This window comes from Nyctereutes procyonoides, unplaced genomic scaffold (genome assembly GCF_905146905.1).
Source record: "Nyctereutes procyonoides isolate TBG_1078 unplaced genomic scaffold, NYPRO_anot_genome, whole genome shotgun sequence".
Lineage (NCBI taxonomy): Eukaryota > Metazoa > Chordata > Mammalia > Carnivora > Canidae > Nyctereutes > Nyctereutes procyonoides.
The window spans coordinates 8269746-8287921 of record NW_026575147.1 but is presented as its reverse complement, the minus strand read 5'-3'; the positions used below and the strand labels follow the sequence as shown (position 1 = coordinate 8287921).

General features: G+C 40.8%; 1 protein-coding gene across 2 annotated transcripts; it reads left to right on the top strand.

Annotated features, from left to right (window-relative positions):
- The first annotated feature begins 133 nt into the window (after window positions 1-133).
- Window positions 134-10249, top strand: POLE4 (DNA polymerase epsilon 4, accessory subunit). Of its 2 annotated transcripts, XM_055312135.1 has the most exons (4): window positions 137-387; window positions 924-1008; window positions 1662-1703; window positions 9920-10249. In XM_055312135.1, the coding sequence occupies exons 1-4, from the start codon at window positions 181-183 to the stop codon at window positions 9931-9933; spliced, it is 348 nt and encodes a 115-aa protein (XP_055168110.1). In that variant the 5' UTR covers window positions 137-180; the 3' UTR covers window positions 9934-10249. The 2 variants fall into 2 exon arrangements, with proteins under 2 accessions (XP_055168111.1, XP_055168110.1); XM_055312136.1 differs by lacking the exon at window positions 1662-1703 and having other exon boundaries at window positions 134-387.
- The last annotated feature ends 7927 nt before the right edge of the window (window positions 10250-18176 follow it).

The following is an 18176-nucleotide window of genomic DNA, read 5'->3' as shown; positions in this document are numbered from 1 at the left end:
AGACAGAGCGGCCACGCCCAGCGCCGCTCCCCGCCCACCGGAGTCCCGGGAGCAGCCAGCCGCGCAAGGGGCGGAGCCACGCGCCCACAGGGGGCGTGGCCTCCAGCGCGCGCGGGAAAGGGGCCGGCGTCGCATGCGCGCGCACAGTTGACGGCCGCGCGCAGCACGCTCGGGGCCGGGATGGCGGCGGCGGCTGGAAGCGGGACGCCCCGGGAGGAGGAGGGGCCCAGTGGGGAGGCGGCGGCCCCGCAGCCGCAAGCCCCGACGAGTGCGCCCGGGGCTCGTCTCTCGAGGCTGCCTTTAGCGCGAGTGAAGGCTCTGGTGAAGGCGGACCCTGACGTGACCCTCGCGGGACAGGAAGCCATCTTCATTCTGGCACGAGCCGCGGTGCGGCGAGAGCGTCAGGGCCCCCCGGCGTTGCGGGGCGGGGTCTCGGGAAGCTTCCGGGGGGCGGGGCCTAGCGACGTCGGGGGCGGCTTGGGGGGGAGGAGGAAGAGGAGGAGGAGGAGGAGGTGTGGACCGGGTGTTCGTATAGCGTAGGGAGGTGAGGCAGGTGCCGGGCAGGCTTGTCAGACGGAAGTGTAGGCGAGAGGACGGGGGTAAAGAGGCACATACCTACAGTAGTTGTATTGATTTGTTAGCACCTGCCTCTTCGTAAGGGATTTGGACGACTTTAAGTTGCGTTTCGAGTGTCTGGCACAAGTTGTAGGAGTCTCAATGAGTGGGGTGGATTTTTTATAAGTGAGGGAGGAGGTACGTGGCCTGGCCTACCGAGGTAGGGGGAAAGGGAATCCTGAAGCCTAGGACTGAGAACCTCTCTGTGCACCAGAGCACCCCTTACTCCCTTCCCACCACTCAAATAGAAGCGCTCACAAGACTTGTGCTAGAACCTATTGATTCAGTTCTCCTTGTTCGCTTCACAGGAACTATTTGTGGAGACCATTGCAAAAGATGCCTACTGCTGTGCCCAACAAGGAAAGAGGAAAACCCTCCAGCGGAGAGATTTGGGTAGACTGTCAAACTCTGGTATTTTGGTGTCTGGGAGCAAAGAAGGGAGGGCTGGGGGAGGCTTCCCTCTCATTGGTGGATAAGCCATCACTGTAAGATGAGAGGTGCCACAGGGTCTCCCTATGATGTTTTCTTTTGGACTGCCACAGTGATAGAAAGTCCTACCTTTAGCTGTGGCTGGAGAGGTGGTGGGGTAGGTAATGAAAGGAGTCTAAGTGTTGCTAAAGCTGACTGGACCCCTTCATACCTTTTGCCATGTTGTACCAGGCTTGACACTTCTTTTCCCCTGAGAAACTGGGGGTTTGATTTCTGCCTCTTCGTAGTTGGTCACCCTTGTACATGTGAAAGATTTTGTATCCCTTAATCCCACTGCTGTTTTGCCAGACTCTTTTTTTTTGATGACTTTCAGAGCAAAGAGGTGCCCCTGCTGAACAGGGTTTACCTAGAGTTTTCTTACTTTTGTAGAGAAACAGCTGATACGTAAGATTTGGTGGTAGAGTAGAAATGGATCTCATGACAGCAAGGGACAAATTTTATAAATGCCCTCATTTGCATAAGGTGTCATGCCCTTCGTTATGTAGTTGTGGTTTTTTAAAGAGTTTGATGTCCAAATGACCAGAGTTAGTCAAGGGTCCCTTTACCATGTGTTTCAGATAATGCAATAGAAGCTGTGGATGAATTTGCTTTTCTTGAAGGTGAGTTCTCTGTCGATGAGTAATCATTTCCACCTGTCTTTCCCATTCTAATGATCTGAGTTCAAAACCTTATAAAACTGCTACCTGCTTTAGGGGTAATTCTTTTCCCTCCTTCCTATTAAGTTGGGAAAAACTAATATCTTAAATCTAGTGAGATTTACCAATTCTCATTCTCTTGGGTAATTAGAACTTCTTCCTGAAAATTGCTAATTATAAAAAATGAGAGGGAATATAAAGACCCTAGAGTTAGGTGGATTGAGAAGTTTGATATCTACTTTGATCTCTATTCCTGTGTATAATCTTCCCCTTATCATGATGCTAGAGATCAGAAACAGTTGCCAACATTGCAAAAGCAAAGTGTTGCTTCTTGTTCTTTTTCCTTCAACAATATTTCCTTCAGTATAACGTACTGATTCTTCCACTAGGAGATTATGTACTTGTCTCTGTTTGTTTTTAAGAATTTTGGATTAACTCATGTACTCAGTCTTGTCATTGCAGTAGAAAATATTTGAAATACCTTATTTTCTCTAATAATTCCTAAATCTGATCAGCTTATTTTTCCCTGCACATATTCTGATTTGAGTGAGAGCCACACACTTTCAGTTCATTCTCACCTTTACAATACCAGGGTGTTCTCATTATCTCCTTTTAGCCTCATTACCTTCAGAAATCTTTTCTGGATGTATTATTTATTTCACTATTTTTCTCTTTTGTTCTACATCTGTATATTAGTCTAGGCTGCTCCCCTTTTGATACATTTTTTAAAAACGTATTTTAAGATACATGGCTAGCTTCCCTGGCTGGCTTCAAGTCTAGATTTGAGTATTCTTTCAATGAAATTTTTTTTAAGCATTTAAAAAAATTATTTATTTGAGAGAGAGTGTGCTCCTGAGTGAGCATGAGGGGGGAGGGGCAGAGGGGCAGCGGGATAAGCAGCCCAGGACCCTGGGATCAGGACCTGAGCCCAGGGCAGATGCTTAACTGACTGAGCCACCCGGGTGCTCCAAGTATTCTTTCAAGGCAACTTCTTGTGACTGACTTCCATCAGTTCACAAAACATGTTCGGAGCCTACTTTACATTCTTATTTTTAATTACCAGCTTTTCAGAGAGTATATAATCAGATTTCTGTTTTAAAGACCTAACACTACAGACCTGTGTATAATGAATTGGAGGGTGCCAGGAATAGAAGTGGAAAGATCTTACGTAGTTTTCCACTCTAGTCTCTACCATGGCATAGTACTTAGCTTGGATTTTTAATATATGGTCATTTACTGAGTGGTGGATGTATTCCTTTTCATCTTTTGATCCAGTGTCAGTAATTGCATTCCTCTGCTCTGCCTACATTTGTAGATCTGAATTTTGGCCATTTTAGCTCTTTCGCATTCAGTCAGTATTATGTTATTTTGTACCAGGTATGATAAATGTTCTTGTGTCCTTAGATGTATATACTCTTAAGTAGAAAATTATTTTTTTGTTTTTTAATCAAGGCAATATACTAATGACTTACAATGAAATGCAGCTGCTGCTCCACACTCTTGTTTCTGTTTTTAGCTTTTCAGGTGGTTACTTACATTTCTAAGTAATATGCTTCATCCTTGATTTTTCAACTGCAGATAGTATCTATTAATTTCCTATTGTGATACATGAAGATTTAGGTAAACTATACAGCTCCATAAATCCCTACTTTCTGATTTTTTAAAGTGATATCATTTTTAGTTTCTTATTACTTTTACAGTTTATATAACATCCTAAAATACCTATTTTTTTGGTTAACTCCCCACTTTGGAAAGGATGACTACTAGTGGACCTATCTTTTCCTTTCCCATTTTTTAGCCCACTCCTAACTCTCATTTGGTGTCCATCTATAATTGTATTTTGACATTATCAAGGTTGATAACATTTTATTATCATAGTTAAATCTCCTATGATTTATATATATTGGTTGAGTGCAGTAGTTGAAAAACAGTACTGTGAACAGTTGTCTTCTACCTTTTCTGTCCTTTAATCTCTCATAGAGGTGCCTTCCCTGCAGGCAACTGTTAATTAGTCTCTTGTGTAATTTTCTGAATATTTTATGCAGATGAGTTTATATACATATGTTCTTTTCTAAGCCTTTCCTTACGAACACAGATAACATATGTAAAGTCAATAAATAATAAAACGAACGCCATTGCAACTACCAGCTAGGTCAAGGGATAGAATAGTGTCAGCTTCCAGAAACTCCTTATGTATTCCTTCTTCATGGTAGGTCTTTCTACCACCTTTCCTGAGGTAACAGTATCCTGACCTTTTGATAGTTATTTATTTGATATTCTTTATGGTTTTACCATATAAGCATGCATCCTTAAACAGTAGGATTTAGTATTGTATTTTTTTGAACTTTATAAAAATGTAACCAAACCATATGTATTCATTGGTCACCTTCTGTCCTGGGGCTGTTTTCTTTAGGTTAGCACATTTATGAGATCTGTCTTTGTGGTTGCACATATCTTTCTGTGTTGTATGGCATACCATTGTGTGACAGTAATACAATGGAACCATTTTAATGTGGATATTTGAATAACTTTTTTTTTTCTGTTATAACCAATGTACTATGAACATTCTTACACATATTTCTCTAGGGGTGTGTATGTGGATAAAATTGCTGGAACATAGGATTTGTATATCTCCACCTTTTGTAGATTGTAGATATTACTGAACTCCTGAATACCTGATTCACATTTTTACCAAGAGTGTGTGATATTTTGCATTGCTCCTCATTCTCACCAATACTTGGTATTTGATTTTTGCCAATCTGGTAGAAGTATTAATGATAATTGTGTAGTACTTTTAATTTGCATTGCCCTGATTACTGGTGACATCTTTTCATATGCTTGTCCATTTTCTGAGGTGGGGTGAAGTTTTATTTTTATCCTGGATATTTTGTCTTTTTCTGATTTATAACTATATCTGTAATTACATATCTGTATATATGTATATGCTTTTATTCTTTGTTTTTTTCTGAATGTGAATCAACATATGAGAAGCAGATATCTTTTCCTGGTTTATGACTTGTCTTTTCACTCTTTATGGTACCTTTTGATAAACAAATTCTTTTTTTTATTTTTTTAATAAGTATTTTTTTTAAATTTATTTGTTGAGAGAGAGAGAGACTGAGAGTCAGAGACACAGGCAGAGGGAGAAGCGGGCTCCTTGCAGGGAGCCTGACACGGGACTCCATCCTGGGTCTCCAGGATCAGACCCCGGGCTGCAGGTGGCGCTAAACCGCTGCGCCACCGGGGGTGCCCTGGTAAACAGATTCTTTTTTTTTTTTTTTTTTTTTTTATAGAAAGTGTTCTCTTTATTTTTTTTTAAATTTTTATTTATTTACAATAGCCACACACACACACACAGAGAGAGAGAGAGAGGCAGAGACACAGGCAGAGGGAGAAGCAGGCTCTGCGCACCAGGAGCCAGACGTGGGATTCGATCCCGGGTCCCCAGGATCGCGCCCCGGGCCAAAGGCAGGCGCCAAACCGCTGCGCCACCCAGGGATCCCGATAAACAGATTCTTAATTAAGGATAGTCAAATTATTTTTTCTTTATAGGTAATGCTATTTGTTTCCTGTTTAATTAGTTTTCTTCCCTACCCCAAGGTCATGAAGTCATTCTCCTATATGTTAAAATTTTTATAGTTTTCTTGTCTTCCGTAAAACTAATTTGATTTTTTCGTGTATCAGACTGAGGTAAAAGTCTAATTTTTTTATTATTATTCAGATAGCTGCTTTTCCATGTCATTTTCTCTGCTGTGCTGTTTTTATTCTAGATCAAGGCTATTTCTGGGTTTTCTGTTATCCTCTTGATCTGTTGTGTCTATTCCCATGTTTGTACCACAGTGTATCAATTATGCTAATTTTATCTGAAAGAACAGATCTTCGTACCTTGTTCTTTAAGTGTCTATGCTGTTTTCTGTTTTTTTTTGCATTTTTATGTATATTTTAGAATCTGCTTATCAAATTCCACAGAAAAAGGATATATATATATATTTTTTTTTTTTTTAAAGATTTTTATTTATTTATTCATGAGAGACCCACAGAGAGAGAGGCAGAGACATAGGCAGAGGGAGAAGCAGGCTCCCCGTAAGGAGCCTGATGTGGGACTCAATCCTAGGTCCCTGGGATCATACCCTGAGCCGAAGGCAGACGCTCAACCGCCAAGCTAACCGGGCACCCCAGAAAAAGGATATTGATTGGAATTGCATTGAATCTATAGATTACTTACGGGGAGAAACAATATTTTTATAATAGTCCTCTAGTCCATGAACATAGTATATTTATCCATTTATTTAGATATTTAATTTTTTTAATAAAGTATTTTCTAGGATGAAATCTTGACATATTTTGTTAGGTGCTTTCCTCTAAGAACTTTATAATTTTTTAAAAATATTTTATTTATTAGAGAATGAGTGGGGGGGGGGCGGTAGAGGGAGAGGGAGAAGCAGGCTCCATGAAGGGAGCCCAATGCGGGACTTAGTCCTGGAACCCAGGAATCATGTCCTGAGCTGAAGGCAGACAGTCAACCGCTGAGCCACCCATGTGTCCCAGATTGGAATTATTTCTCACTTGAATGGTAGAATTTACCAGTGAAGTCATCTGGGCTAGAATTTTCCTTGCAGGAAGATTTCTGATTGAATCCATTTTTCTTGGATGATATTGAGACCATTCTGGTTTTATTTTATTTTTTGAAGCAGTCCTGGCCTGCTTTCCCATAAGTTACAGTTTTTCTAGGAATTTTACATTTATCTAAATTATCAATTTTGTTGGCATAAAGTTTTTCATAGTATATAGCTAAACCTTTGAACAGCACAGGATTTTGTTTATTTATTTATTTGTAATCTCTACATCAAGCGTGGGACTTGAAGTCACGAGCCCGAGATCAGGAGTCACATGCTTTTTCATCTGAGCCAGCCAGGTGCCCCAAGTGGGCATTTTCTTTTTTAAAGTAAGCTCTATGCCCAGTGTGGTGCTAAGTCGCAGGCCTAGGGCACCTGGGTGGCTCAGTTGGTTAAGCCTCCGACTCAAAAAAAAAAAAAAAAAAAAAAGCCTCCGACTCTTCATTTCTACTCAAGTCTTGATCTCAGGAGGTGAGATCTACTCAGCAGGGATTCTGCTTGAGATCCCTCATATCCCCACCCCTACCTACATGCATTCATAGGAGTGCTCTCTTTCTAAACAAACAAATAAAATCTTAGGCAAAAAAAGAGTCATATGCGGTACTGAGCAGGCAGGTGCCCTGAATAGCACAGGTTTGAACTGTGTGAGTATGTGGGGATTTTTTATAGTATAGGACTGTAAATGTATTTTTTCTTCCTTATTAATATCATTTTCTTTTTTCTAGGTTACTTTACTAATACAGTATGTAATACACATACAAAATATGTGCTAATCGACTATGTTATTTGTAAGACTTCTGGTCAACAGTAGGTTATTAAGTTCTTGAGCTTTTTACAAGTTAACCATTGTTACTTCCGATAATGCTTTTTGCATAATAGACTATTTTGTCTAATATTTTAAAAACTTACCAGCTTTCTTTTAATATTTGGATGGTATTTTTTATCTTTTTATTTTTACCTTTCCATATCTGTAAACAATATAATTTTTTTTTAATTTAGGCTGGCAGTCTTTTTCTTTAACTGGAACACTTAGTTAATTTATGTTTACTGTAATTAGTGATATATATGGATTTAAATCTGCTATCTTATGGCTTCCTATTTGTCCTATTTTATGTTTTATTTTTTCTTTCAAATTTTTGCCCCTTTTTAAGTGTAATTTGTTATATAATATTTTTCCTCTATCAAGAAATTATATACTTTATTATTACTCTACCAGTTACTATATGCATCCTTATTTCATCAGAGCCTAAAGATAGTACCTTTCTCCTCATCCTCAAGAAAATACAGTCTTAGAATCCATTAATTCTATACATTTTTCTGGATATATCTACATGCAGATTTCCCTCTCTGTGGTCTGCTTAGGCTTTTTTAAATCTATGGATTGATGTCTTTTACCTGTACTGGAGAAATCTCAGCTAGTATCTTTTTAGATAATGGCTTTGCTTTGTTCTTTCTCTCCTTTCTCATTAGTATTCCCATTAAATGTATGTGTTAAACCTTAATCATAATTTTGCCTCTCCATGCTGCATTCTGTGTAGTTTTTTTTTTTTTTCTGATCTCCAGTTTATTCTTTTTCTGGTTGTCTTCTTTAAACTTCTCTGTTGATTTCTTAGTTTGTTTTTATATTTTCAGTTCTGTGAATTCCTTTTGCTTATTTTTCACATCTATTTTGTCACTTGCTCCAGATGTTTTGAAGTTGGTCTTTTATTTCTTTAAACAAAATAAGTGCAGTTGTTTTATAATCTCTGTCTAGTCTAATATCCACAGCCTTATGAGGCTGGTTTATTTTTTTTCCTGACTTGTACCTGTTTATATTGTTTCATGGTCTTTTTTCCTCTTTATGCCTCGTTAAATTGGTGTATTAGTCATTGTACTTGAAAATAATATTTGTTGGCTAGTTTGAGGCCTGTATGATGAAACGTTTCTCCAAAGAATATTTTCATTTGCTGCTGCAAGACACCTAGGGGAATATGCAAGTTCAGGATTTCCTTAATCCAAATCCAAGACTTGAAGATTATTGGTTCATTGTGGTAATGAATATATGTGAACCCTGACTCCAAGTCTATAAGGGGGCTGATTTAATTCTAGCGTGGCTTTACTCTATGAGTGTAGCATTTTGGGACTACAGCTTTTAAAAAAAATTAGGCCTTCCCACATGGGCAGAATCTTAAGATTTTTGACTCAGCTAAAATTTCTCACTTCTTTCTTTTGAGCTGGTGAATGACCTCAGGGCAAATGCAGATTTGGAGGCTGGGTTTGTTTTACTTTGTGTTCTTGCCTTCTCTAGATCTGGGATTTCACTTTTATTGATGCCTCTTCAGGGCTTGAAGGATTTTCTTTTTTAAAAAGTTTCAATCAGCTTTATCAGTTGATCTCACCAGGAATTTGCCTTTATCACAAGAAGAGGCTGTTTCTTTTTTTAACTTAGAGGTATTTTTGCTTTGTTTTCTTAAGTGTTCTTTGAATTATGTTTTATTCTATTTTTTTTTTTTTTAATTTTAGTTTTTCCTTTTACTCTGAAGTTTGCCTGGTAATTTTCATTCTGTTTAGGAATAAGGGAGTAAGAAGGCTATTTGGAAGTTGTGTATGTATGGGAAGGTGGTGTTTGCTTGGCATTTCTACTTTAGGGTGGACAGAGGTAGGACTAGATGTTATGCTGAGGCCCCAGAAGGCTTTCTGTGAGGAGGAGTTGGCATTTTCAAAAGCTTCTCTAGTTCTCCAGATAATTCATTTACTTTATTAGAAGGGAGCCCTCTGATTTTTTTTCCACTTAGCTTTAAATATTTGTCTTCTGGTAATGTTCCTGGCTGGAAGGGTTGTAGGGAGGTGGGGTCATTTCTCATGTAGACCCTTGAGCCATTAACCTTTGCTAGTCTGTGCTGCTTTCTGTCATTCCTGGTACCTTGAGTCTGCCTGGAAAGTGTCCATGGGTCTCTTGGGCACATGGGCTCCCACTTCTGCTGCCCCCTCTATTCATTCTAGGCTTATGTTTTTTTCTGCTCTATTTATAAACATACTTCAATCAGATTTCTATTAGTCAGCTTTTGTTAAAATCTCTTAACTGGTGACAGGCCTCATTTTTTTGTTGTAGGTTTCTACCCTTTTAAAACCTTATTTTCTTTAGAATGGAATTCTGGATGGGAGGACATAGAAACTTGTGGGCTCAGTCTCCCATCTTGAACTGAGATGGAACTCATCAAACTTTCTCAAAAGATTATAAACTTTTTGCTTAGAAAACTTACCTCATTTATGTTATATCACTGTATGGAATCCTCGAATGCTTATTAATTAACAGGGCAACTACTTTGCCCTTTCCCTACTTCTCATCTAATTTTCTGGACCAGTGTGCTTAATTCCCAGCAGCCCAATTTCTATAGTGATATGTTTATCCTCTGAGATCTTTTGGGTGGATATTCCTCATAATGGGTATTTTGTTCTTAGAGAACTGCCAGTACCAATGCAGCTTCCATTTGAACTTTGTCCAGTTTATTACACTCATCCAGTTCTTGAGGCACCTTGTTTTACATGTTGCTCTTTGCTTTTTTTGTTTTTGTTCTTTTTTAGGAACTTTGGATTGATTGCTGAGGTGGGCAGTTACGTGAGCTTTCACCTGCATCCTTTGGCCAGCCCCTCTCCTGCAGGCCTCAGCTTTGAAGAATGGAGTATTTGGAATATTGTACTTACTACCTGCTTTTCCTGTTTAACCTTCACCTAGCTGGGATAAGCAGAGATCTCACCTGTTAGTTTTTTCTCTGCAAGGTCTTCCATTACTTATGTCTTCCATTTCAGGCTTGGATGCAGTCTCTGCTGTTTGAGACAGAGGAAAAGAAAATGATTTGTGTAGGTTGCTTAATGGATGGTAAGGACCATAATAAAGGTCTCTGATAATTTCAACCTAGTGTGTTTTATAATCTTGCCTTTGTCCTTGCCACGATGACTGGAGAGCCACCATGCCCAGTCACAGACCTTTCTGATCTTCCTTGCCAGCTGTTCTAAACCTCAGTCCTTTGATTTATTTGCTTTTTATTTTTCCAGTATGTCACCAGAACATGATTCCAGAATTTATGGGATGCCACTTGAGGTCTTCAGAAGTTTAAATATATGTGATCCTAGATTTAAAACCAGTTAAATTTTAATAGCTTTATTGAGATATAATGCACATACAAGTATACATTTCAATGATTTTTAGTGTATTCACTGATATGTGCAGCTATCACCACAGTCAGTTTTAAAATATCTCCATATTAATGGGATCCTAAGATATATGTTTTTTTTTTTTTATATGGTATTTTGTATCTGGCTTCTTTCACTTAGATAATGTTTGCAGGATGTAACAGTTTATGTTATAGGATGTAGCAGTACCCATTCCCTTACTTTTATTTTTTAAATTGTGGTAAGGGGAATACTAGATCCATAGGTTACCTGGTGAAGGTCCTGCAGCAAGAGAAGGACTGGGCATAGAAATGTACAGAGAAAGATTCAAACCTAAGGAGAGTCTCAGTGAGACTGTCTGCAAAGCCATTTGTTGAGTCTTCTCAGTGTATTTGTCACCTCCAGGGTATCAACACTCTTGGTCTGTACAGTGCCATGATGCACAGTGCCTGTTGCATGGGTTCTCTGTGTGTGTCTGTGAACTGATTGATCATTTGTAAAGTGGCCATGTCATAGTAAGAATTGGTCTTGGAATGCTGGCACAGAGCCTACAGGTGGCTTAGGAATCCAGAGGCTCCTGCCTCCCTGGGCCATAACCAGCAGAGGGAGGCTGACTCCCTGAGCCCTCGATGAAGGCACCCACCCTTAGGTCACCACTTAGTAGATGTGTTCTGTTTTGCCAGATGAGGTTAAGGCCGTGGCAATTTTAGGGATTAACTCTGAATTTCCTGAGAAATGGCAATTACATTTTTCCTATGGGTTCTGGCCCAGAAGCCTTCCAGACTCTCCAAGCAGTGTACCCATTGCAATACAGAATTTTTGCTGCTCTTTGAATGCAGGCTGCCTGAACCTCAGAAATGTGCTGTCCCTGTTTGCAAGATCTGGTGAAATGGAAAGGAAACAGGTGTGAGGTTCTGCTCCAAAGTGCAAGATCATAGCCCTTTGCTCATTAATGATATGCTCCAGTATGCAAGCTATGGTAGCTCTCCCCAGGAATTTGGGCCTAAACCAGGAAGATTGCCCTCTGTAATTAGAATCCCTAAGTGAAAGGTTTCAGAGGCTGAATTACTCCCAGACTCAACTAGACCTGATCAAATATATGAAGAAGAATGTGCCAGTCAGTAGAGGGCACTAGTTAGTCGTGAAAAAGGAAGGAGTTCCAGAGACCATTCTTAGGGCCCATTCTCCATTGGGTAGGGTAGCTTGAACCTTTGCCAGCGCTCCCAGGACTAGGGTCCCCTTGATCAGCTGTCAGTCTGCCCCACTCAGGTGCCTTCAAACACTGCAGTCCTATCTAACTCCTATTGTCCATGGGATCCCTGGAAATGGGCTCGTATCTTAATTCCCTTCTATATTGTACTGCCCAAGAGAACTTTCTGTGATGATGGGATGTACTACGTCCAGGGTGTAGCCACATATGGCTATAGTGTGGTAGCCACCTGCAACGTGTGGCCATTGAGCAGTTGAACTGTGGTTAGTGTGACTGAGGAGCTAAATTTTACTTTTTTTACTTTAAAATTGTATTTATTTTGTTTCAAGTATTTAAATTCTAATTAGTTAATACATAGTGTAATAATGACTTCAGGAGTATACATTTTTAATTTTACTTAAATAGCCAGAAGTGTCAGCCACGGCATCTTCTGTTTTTGGGACCCTTAACTGAAATGGCACAATAACATCTCTCAGCCTCAGTGACAATAATGGTCATTACTCGATAAGGAGGGTCACAGAATAGTGCTAGTAAAGCCCTCAGCACTGTGTGGGGGCATATAGTTCTGAGTCAACATTAGGCTTTGTTACTATCGCTTTTTGCCAGCTCCAGCGTCAGTCTTAAGCTAAGCTACTGAGTAATGAGGCCCTTTTTATTTTGAACATCGCTCGCTTATGGTAACAAAGCTCTAAATAAGAAATGAGGGCTCCTCCAAACACACATGAGGGAAACACCATAAATGGAAATGTATCTGCACATCAGACATGGAGCTTCGTTAATGAGAGTCTGCTTCTGAGAAAAAGGTTTATTTGACGTGCTGACAATCCCAGGTTTCTTAGCCTGAGACATATGGAGCCTATTAATGTCAATGTGAAGGACCTCTTTGGAGATGCTTTTAAACCAAGACAGACAACAAGCCCCTTTTGCTTTCCATTCCCTAATTGAGTCTAGTACAGTGAGTGGAGAAAGACATGCTTTTAAAAAGGTGTCTATGCCTGTCATTTCATGGTGTTTTCTTGAGGAGCTGCTAATTAGTACATCTCTACCTTATTAGGGATGGTAAATAGGGACTGACCCGGCCTTCTCTGGGCAGGGAGAGTTATAGCAATCATCTGTCCTTATCTCAGGGATGCCACACCAGAGTGGCACAAAGCAGGGATCAAAGTTTGGCTTTTTAAGTTACACTGAAGATGAATTTACAAGACTCCCAGTACATTTTAAAGAAATGCGTCACTTCAAAGTTATTAACTGTGAAACCATATTTCAAAAACAATGGGCAATCATATTGCTTATTTGTCTTACCTGCGTGGGAAGAGAAACTTTGTGCCTTTGGTGCCTTGAAATAGTAAAATACCTGGTGAATGCTGGCTGAAAATCTTAGGGATCATTTCAGGGTTCCTCCTCATCCCACTGTTGCCCTATGGTGAAAAAAAAGCAAGAAGCCAAATTGTTTTTTTCTAACTGTCATTCTTAATTGTGAGAGGCATGAATCACAGTGATTTCACGAAGCACTTTGTAAAAGTGAAAAGGTCCATAAGTCAGAACATGTGTCAGAGAAAAATGTCCGATATGACTGAATTGGGGAGAGAAAATTTGCAGGAGCTCATTGTCATGGGAAACCTTCCAGCTCAGAGCATGAGACATAGACTGTGACCATGCTCTAATGGGAGACCCCGGGACACAGGACAAGAGGAAACCCTAAGCTGTGGTGGTGCTGGGAGACAGGAGAGAGGAGTGAATATGTCAGCATGTGCTGGCAGGTGAGGTATTTGTGCTAATGAGTGATGGTGGTGGCCCTAAGGTTAATGAATGTAGCCTACAGGGCCTCAAGTGGCTAAACAGGCCTGCCCTCAGAGGATTTCACAAGGTGCTTCCTCTGCGTCAAACTTCTGGATTCTGGAAAGCACTGAGATTTTTTTTTTATTTCATTGGTTTACATAGCTAGTGGTTTAGGAGAGACAGTATAATCAGCCCTGATGCAAGTGCCTACAAAGGCTGGCAGGGAGAGCCAGGAGTCACAAGTTGGGATAGATGAATGGATGATCTTCCTCCAGTTGATCCTAGGAAAACTCTGCCCAGTGTTCTGGAAGATGAAACTTTGCAGGTGTGCTCCAATGACAATAAGAATTGTCGGGGATGGCTCAGCGGTTGGGTGTCTGTCTTCGGCCTGGGGCCTGGTCTTGGAGTCCTGGGATCGAGTCCCACATTGGGCTCCCTGCATGGAGCCTGCTTCTCTCTCTGCCTCTGTCTCTGCCTCTCTCTGTGTCTCTCATGAATAAATAAAATAAAATAAAATAAAAGAATTGTCACAGCTGATATAAACTGGAGGGAAAAATCCTATTACTGATCAAAACTAAGGCCAGGTCTGATCAGCTCTTTCTGCTCTGTGACTGTTGGCCCCTGGGGTATAGTCTCACCTGCTTAAGAAGACTTCACAAGGTCTCTATGATGCACCTTGCCTGTCCCTTTGTGCTTGCCTCTCCTCCCTGCCCTCCTTGTACTCCAGCTACCACATTTCCTGAGAGCGCTGTGGTCCCTGTGGTGTGCTGGGTGCTCTTCCCCCTGCCTGCCATACATTTCTGCTTATTCTCTTCTCATTTGCTGGCCCAAAGCGTAAGACTGGGAAACTTTTCCTGGCCACCTTCTAGGTGACGGTGGGTGCCCTTCCTCTGTGCTCCCACAGGACCCATCTCTTGCTATCTTAAGCCTCATCACACTGTGAAATCAGTGCTTGACGCCCTGTGTGCCATTAGATGGCCTGCTTCATGAGGGGGGTGGGGTAGGGGGTTGGGGATGCGGCTTCTGCCTGCAGCTTGTTCTGGCTTCAGTGCCCCAACTCCAGCTCTAGTGTGAGACAAGTAAAAGTACTTGTTGCTCAAGTAAAAGATTTGCCTGAAAATATTTGTGTTAAAATATTTATAATTTAAAAAAGTAGTATGTAAATCTATGATTATGGTAAAAAAAAAAAAAACCCTTAACAGAGAAGATAGATTCAAAAGTGGGATTCCTTTTAGTTCAGTTCTACCTTTAAACTCCTCCTCCCCATAGGTGTATACTGTGGCCCATGTACTGGCCTGTCAAGTTTGTATGCATGCTCATATTCATGCATGTGTAATTTTAAGGCAAAAAAATGTATAATATATATGTGATATATAGGATATATATATGGACACACCATTTATGCGTGTGTGTGTACATGTGTGTAGTTAACATTCTAAGTTGTAAGCAACAGAAACAAACCTGGGTGATTTTAAACAGAAAAGGAATTTAATGTTGAGTGGCTCACAGAACCGGCAGGAGGCTGAAGAAGTAGGCTTGGAAAGTGGGAAGAATGGGAAGCTGGACCACGGGTCTTGCCCACCCCACAAGATGTGGGGACACTGTGGCTGTCCCCTGAGCCCAGACTTCTCAGCTGGGCCCCACTGCCTCTGTCAGTGCTGCTCATTGCCACTGGTGCTGCCCCTGACCAACAAATGCCATGCCTGTCTGCTCTTTGATTCGTTCATTCTGTATGCACAGGCTCTGGCAGAGGACTGGCCTGGGGTAGATAGGAGCCGGCAGCCAGCTGCAAAGGCACTGGGCCCGTGGATATGTGTCTGCAGACTTTGACTCCTAGGGAGGTGGCCTCTGCCTCCCGCTAAGTCTGCTCCTCTCATGGACTTTTTTTTTTCTAACATTTTTTTGTTTTCTTTCACTGCTTTGGTGTTTGATCCATCTGGCATTTATTTTGGTCCATGGAGTGACGTGGGGAGCCATCATTACTTCTTTTCTAAATGGCTACTCGGTTTTCCATATGCCATATAAGAAATAATCCATCCGCATCCGTACCCTCAGTACATGATGTTTTGAAATACTACCCTTTAATAAATGTGTTAAATCTCATACATATTTGGATATGTGTATTTACGGATACTCTGTTCTGTTCCACTGAGCTGTCTATTCATGTACTAGGACTGAATTGTGTATTTAAAGCTTTTGTCAAAATAACCCATCTATGTTTTTCAAAACTTTACATTTTGAAATAACTTCAAACTTGAGTTGCAAGATTAGTACAAAGAACTATATTCCCTTCACCTGGATTCACATTTGCTTTATCACTGTCTTTATTATATATGTTATTATTACATAATTTCATTCAGAGCCATTCAAGAGTAGATTGCAGACATGATACCTCCCATGAGACAATGACAAACATCAGGAAATTTAACATTGCTACAATGCTATTATGGGTTTGTTTAAATTCTGTCAGTTGTCTCAATAATGTCCTTTAAAGTAGTTTAATAGTTATTTTTTTCTTATTTAGATGCACTATAGGATCATTCCTTTTGTCTACTTTTTATGTCTTTTGTGTCTTCTTTCATCTGTATCAGATCTTCAGATTTGTTATTCATGATCTTGGAATTTTTAAATAGAACGGCTCATTAATTTTTTTTAGAATATTATTTAGTCATGTACAAAGTTTTAAAAAGTCACATAATACAGCAGTCATATCAATCAGGGTCCTGGCAGAAAATAAAGCACTCAAGAAGTCCAAGAGACTTTAGTAAAGGGACAATTTTTAGAAACAGGATTAAGGGACACGGGGGACATTGGAAAGCTATCTCCATCCCTGGGCCTGAAGGGGCAAGGGGAGAGGACATTTTGAGAAAGCCAGTAAGAGCCAGAGCTTGGAGGAGAAATGGCATCCTTTGCTCAGAAGCATCCCTCAGGTCAGGGAGATTGCCAGAGCCGCCTCCCTCCTTCTGCCTTTTAACTCTGCAGTGCCTCCCATTGGCTGAGTTCAAGCAGAACCAGGGCAGGGAACAGCAAGCCAGCCCCTGGGGCTCAGAGTAAGGCAGAGAAGGGTGAAGGGTGGATGGGTAGGGATAGGCTTATAATGAGAAATAGCAATGTCTACCCACACTCTTCCAGCCTTGTTGCTCAGAGACAACCACCTGCTGCTATTCTGATTTTTCTCTTTATTTCCATATGTCTAAACAATTTTTAAAAATTTATCAGTTGACTTCCTTTGTACCTTTTCCCTTTCTTTATCTCTGTCATAGTTATATATTTTTTGTTGTTGTTAAGTCAATAGACAGTGCTTATATTATTATTTTTTAAGGATTTTATTTATTCATGAGAGACACAGAGAGAAGGTAGAGACATAGGCAGAGGGAGAAGCAGGCTCCCTGCAGGGAGCCCAATGTGGGACTCAATTCCAGAATCCCGGGCTCACCACCTGAGCCAAAGGCAGACTCTCAACTGCTAAGCCACCCAGGCATCCCTAGTGCTTATATTATTTTGAGAGTGCAAAAATTGTTCACTGCCACACCAAGAGGTTTGTGATGCTTGGGCTTTTAAATTTCCTCATTTTGTTTTGTAATAATAAGCATATTGCCTTTTCATTTGGCTAGCTATCTACAAGCTTCCTTACTAAGTTTATCCAGGCACTCTGACAGCTGTGTACCGTGCCTCTCATTAAAATTTTTCATATGCTCGGGTGGTGGAAGGGGAGGAGGGCGGGGGGTGGGGGTGAATGGGTGACGGGCACGGAGGGGGACACTTGACGGGATGAGCACTGGGTGTTATTCTGTATGTTGGTAAATTGAACACCAATAAAAATTAATTTATTAAAAAAAAGAAAAAGAAAAAAAATTTTTTTTCATATGCTCAAACATATATGTTTATTTTATTTTATATTCCTCTGTCTGCCTCTTCCAATCTGGAACTATTGGGGCCTAGACCAGCTATCTGCTGTCATCTGGAACTTTCTCTTGGCTGATTTGGTAGGCAGAATTGTAAAGATGGCCCCCAAGATTCTCATCTGCAGGTTATTTAGGCAAACAGGACTCAAGGTACTATTATGGGGGGGGGGTGTCTTTGCAGGTGTTATTAAGGTCACTAATCAGCTGAACTTAACATAAGGAGATTATCCTTGTGGGCCCAATGTCACCACATGAGCCTTTAAAAGTGGAAGAGGGAGGCAGAAAAAGAGATGTGGCAGCAAAGATGGGGCACAGGCAGGTCAGAGAGATTAGAAGCAGGACAGGGATTTGACTTGCTGTTATTGGCTGTCAAGATGAAAGAAGGAAGCCATGAACCAAGAAATGGTCTGGAGGGTGGTCTAGAGGCTAAGACTGAACCTAAGGAATCCGGGTCCTGTAACTAAATGGAATTGTACTCTGCCAACAGCCTCAACCAGGTTGGAAGCAGAGTCATCTCCAAGGCCTCCAGAAAGAAATGCATTCTGTGATGTTTTGATTTTGGCCTGTGAGGCTGTAAGCAAAGAGCCAGATAATCCATGCTGTGCTCAGACTTCTGAAGAAACTGCTTGATAATGAACTTGTGTTGCTTTAAGCACTAAATTTGTGGTAATTTGGTACGTTAGCATGAAAAAACTAGTACAGCTGTCATTACGGTCTTCCTCCCATCTTCCGTGTGTTGGGGGTCCCCATTTTCTAGAGCTTTTCGTCCTGGAGC

Coding starts and splice junctions, on each gene's coding strand:
- POLE4 (XM_055312135.1), top strand. CDS start 181: ATGGCGGCGGCGGCTGGAAGCGGGACGCCCCGGGAGGAGGAGGGGCCC. Junction 388..923: donor TCATTCTGGCACGAGCCGCG/GTGCGGCGAGAG, acceptor TTCGCTTCACAG/GAACTATTTGTGGAGACCAT. Junction 1,009..1,661: donor CCTCCAGCGGAGAGATTTGG/GTAGACTGTCAA, acceptor CATGTGTTTCAG/ATAATGCAATAGAAGCTGTG.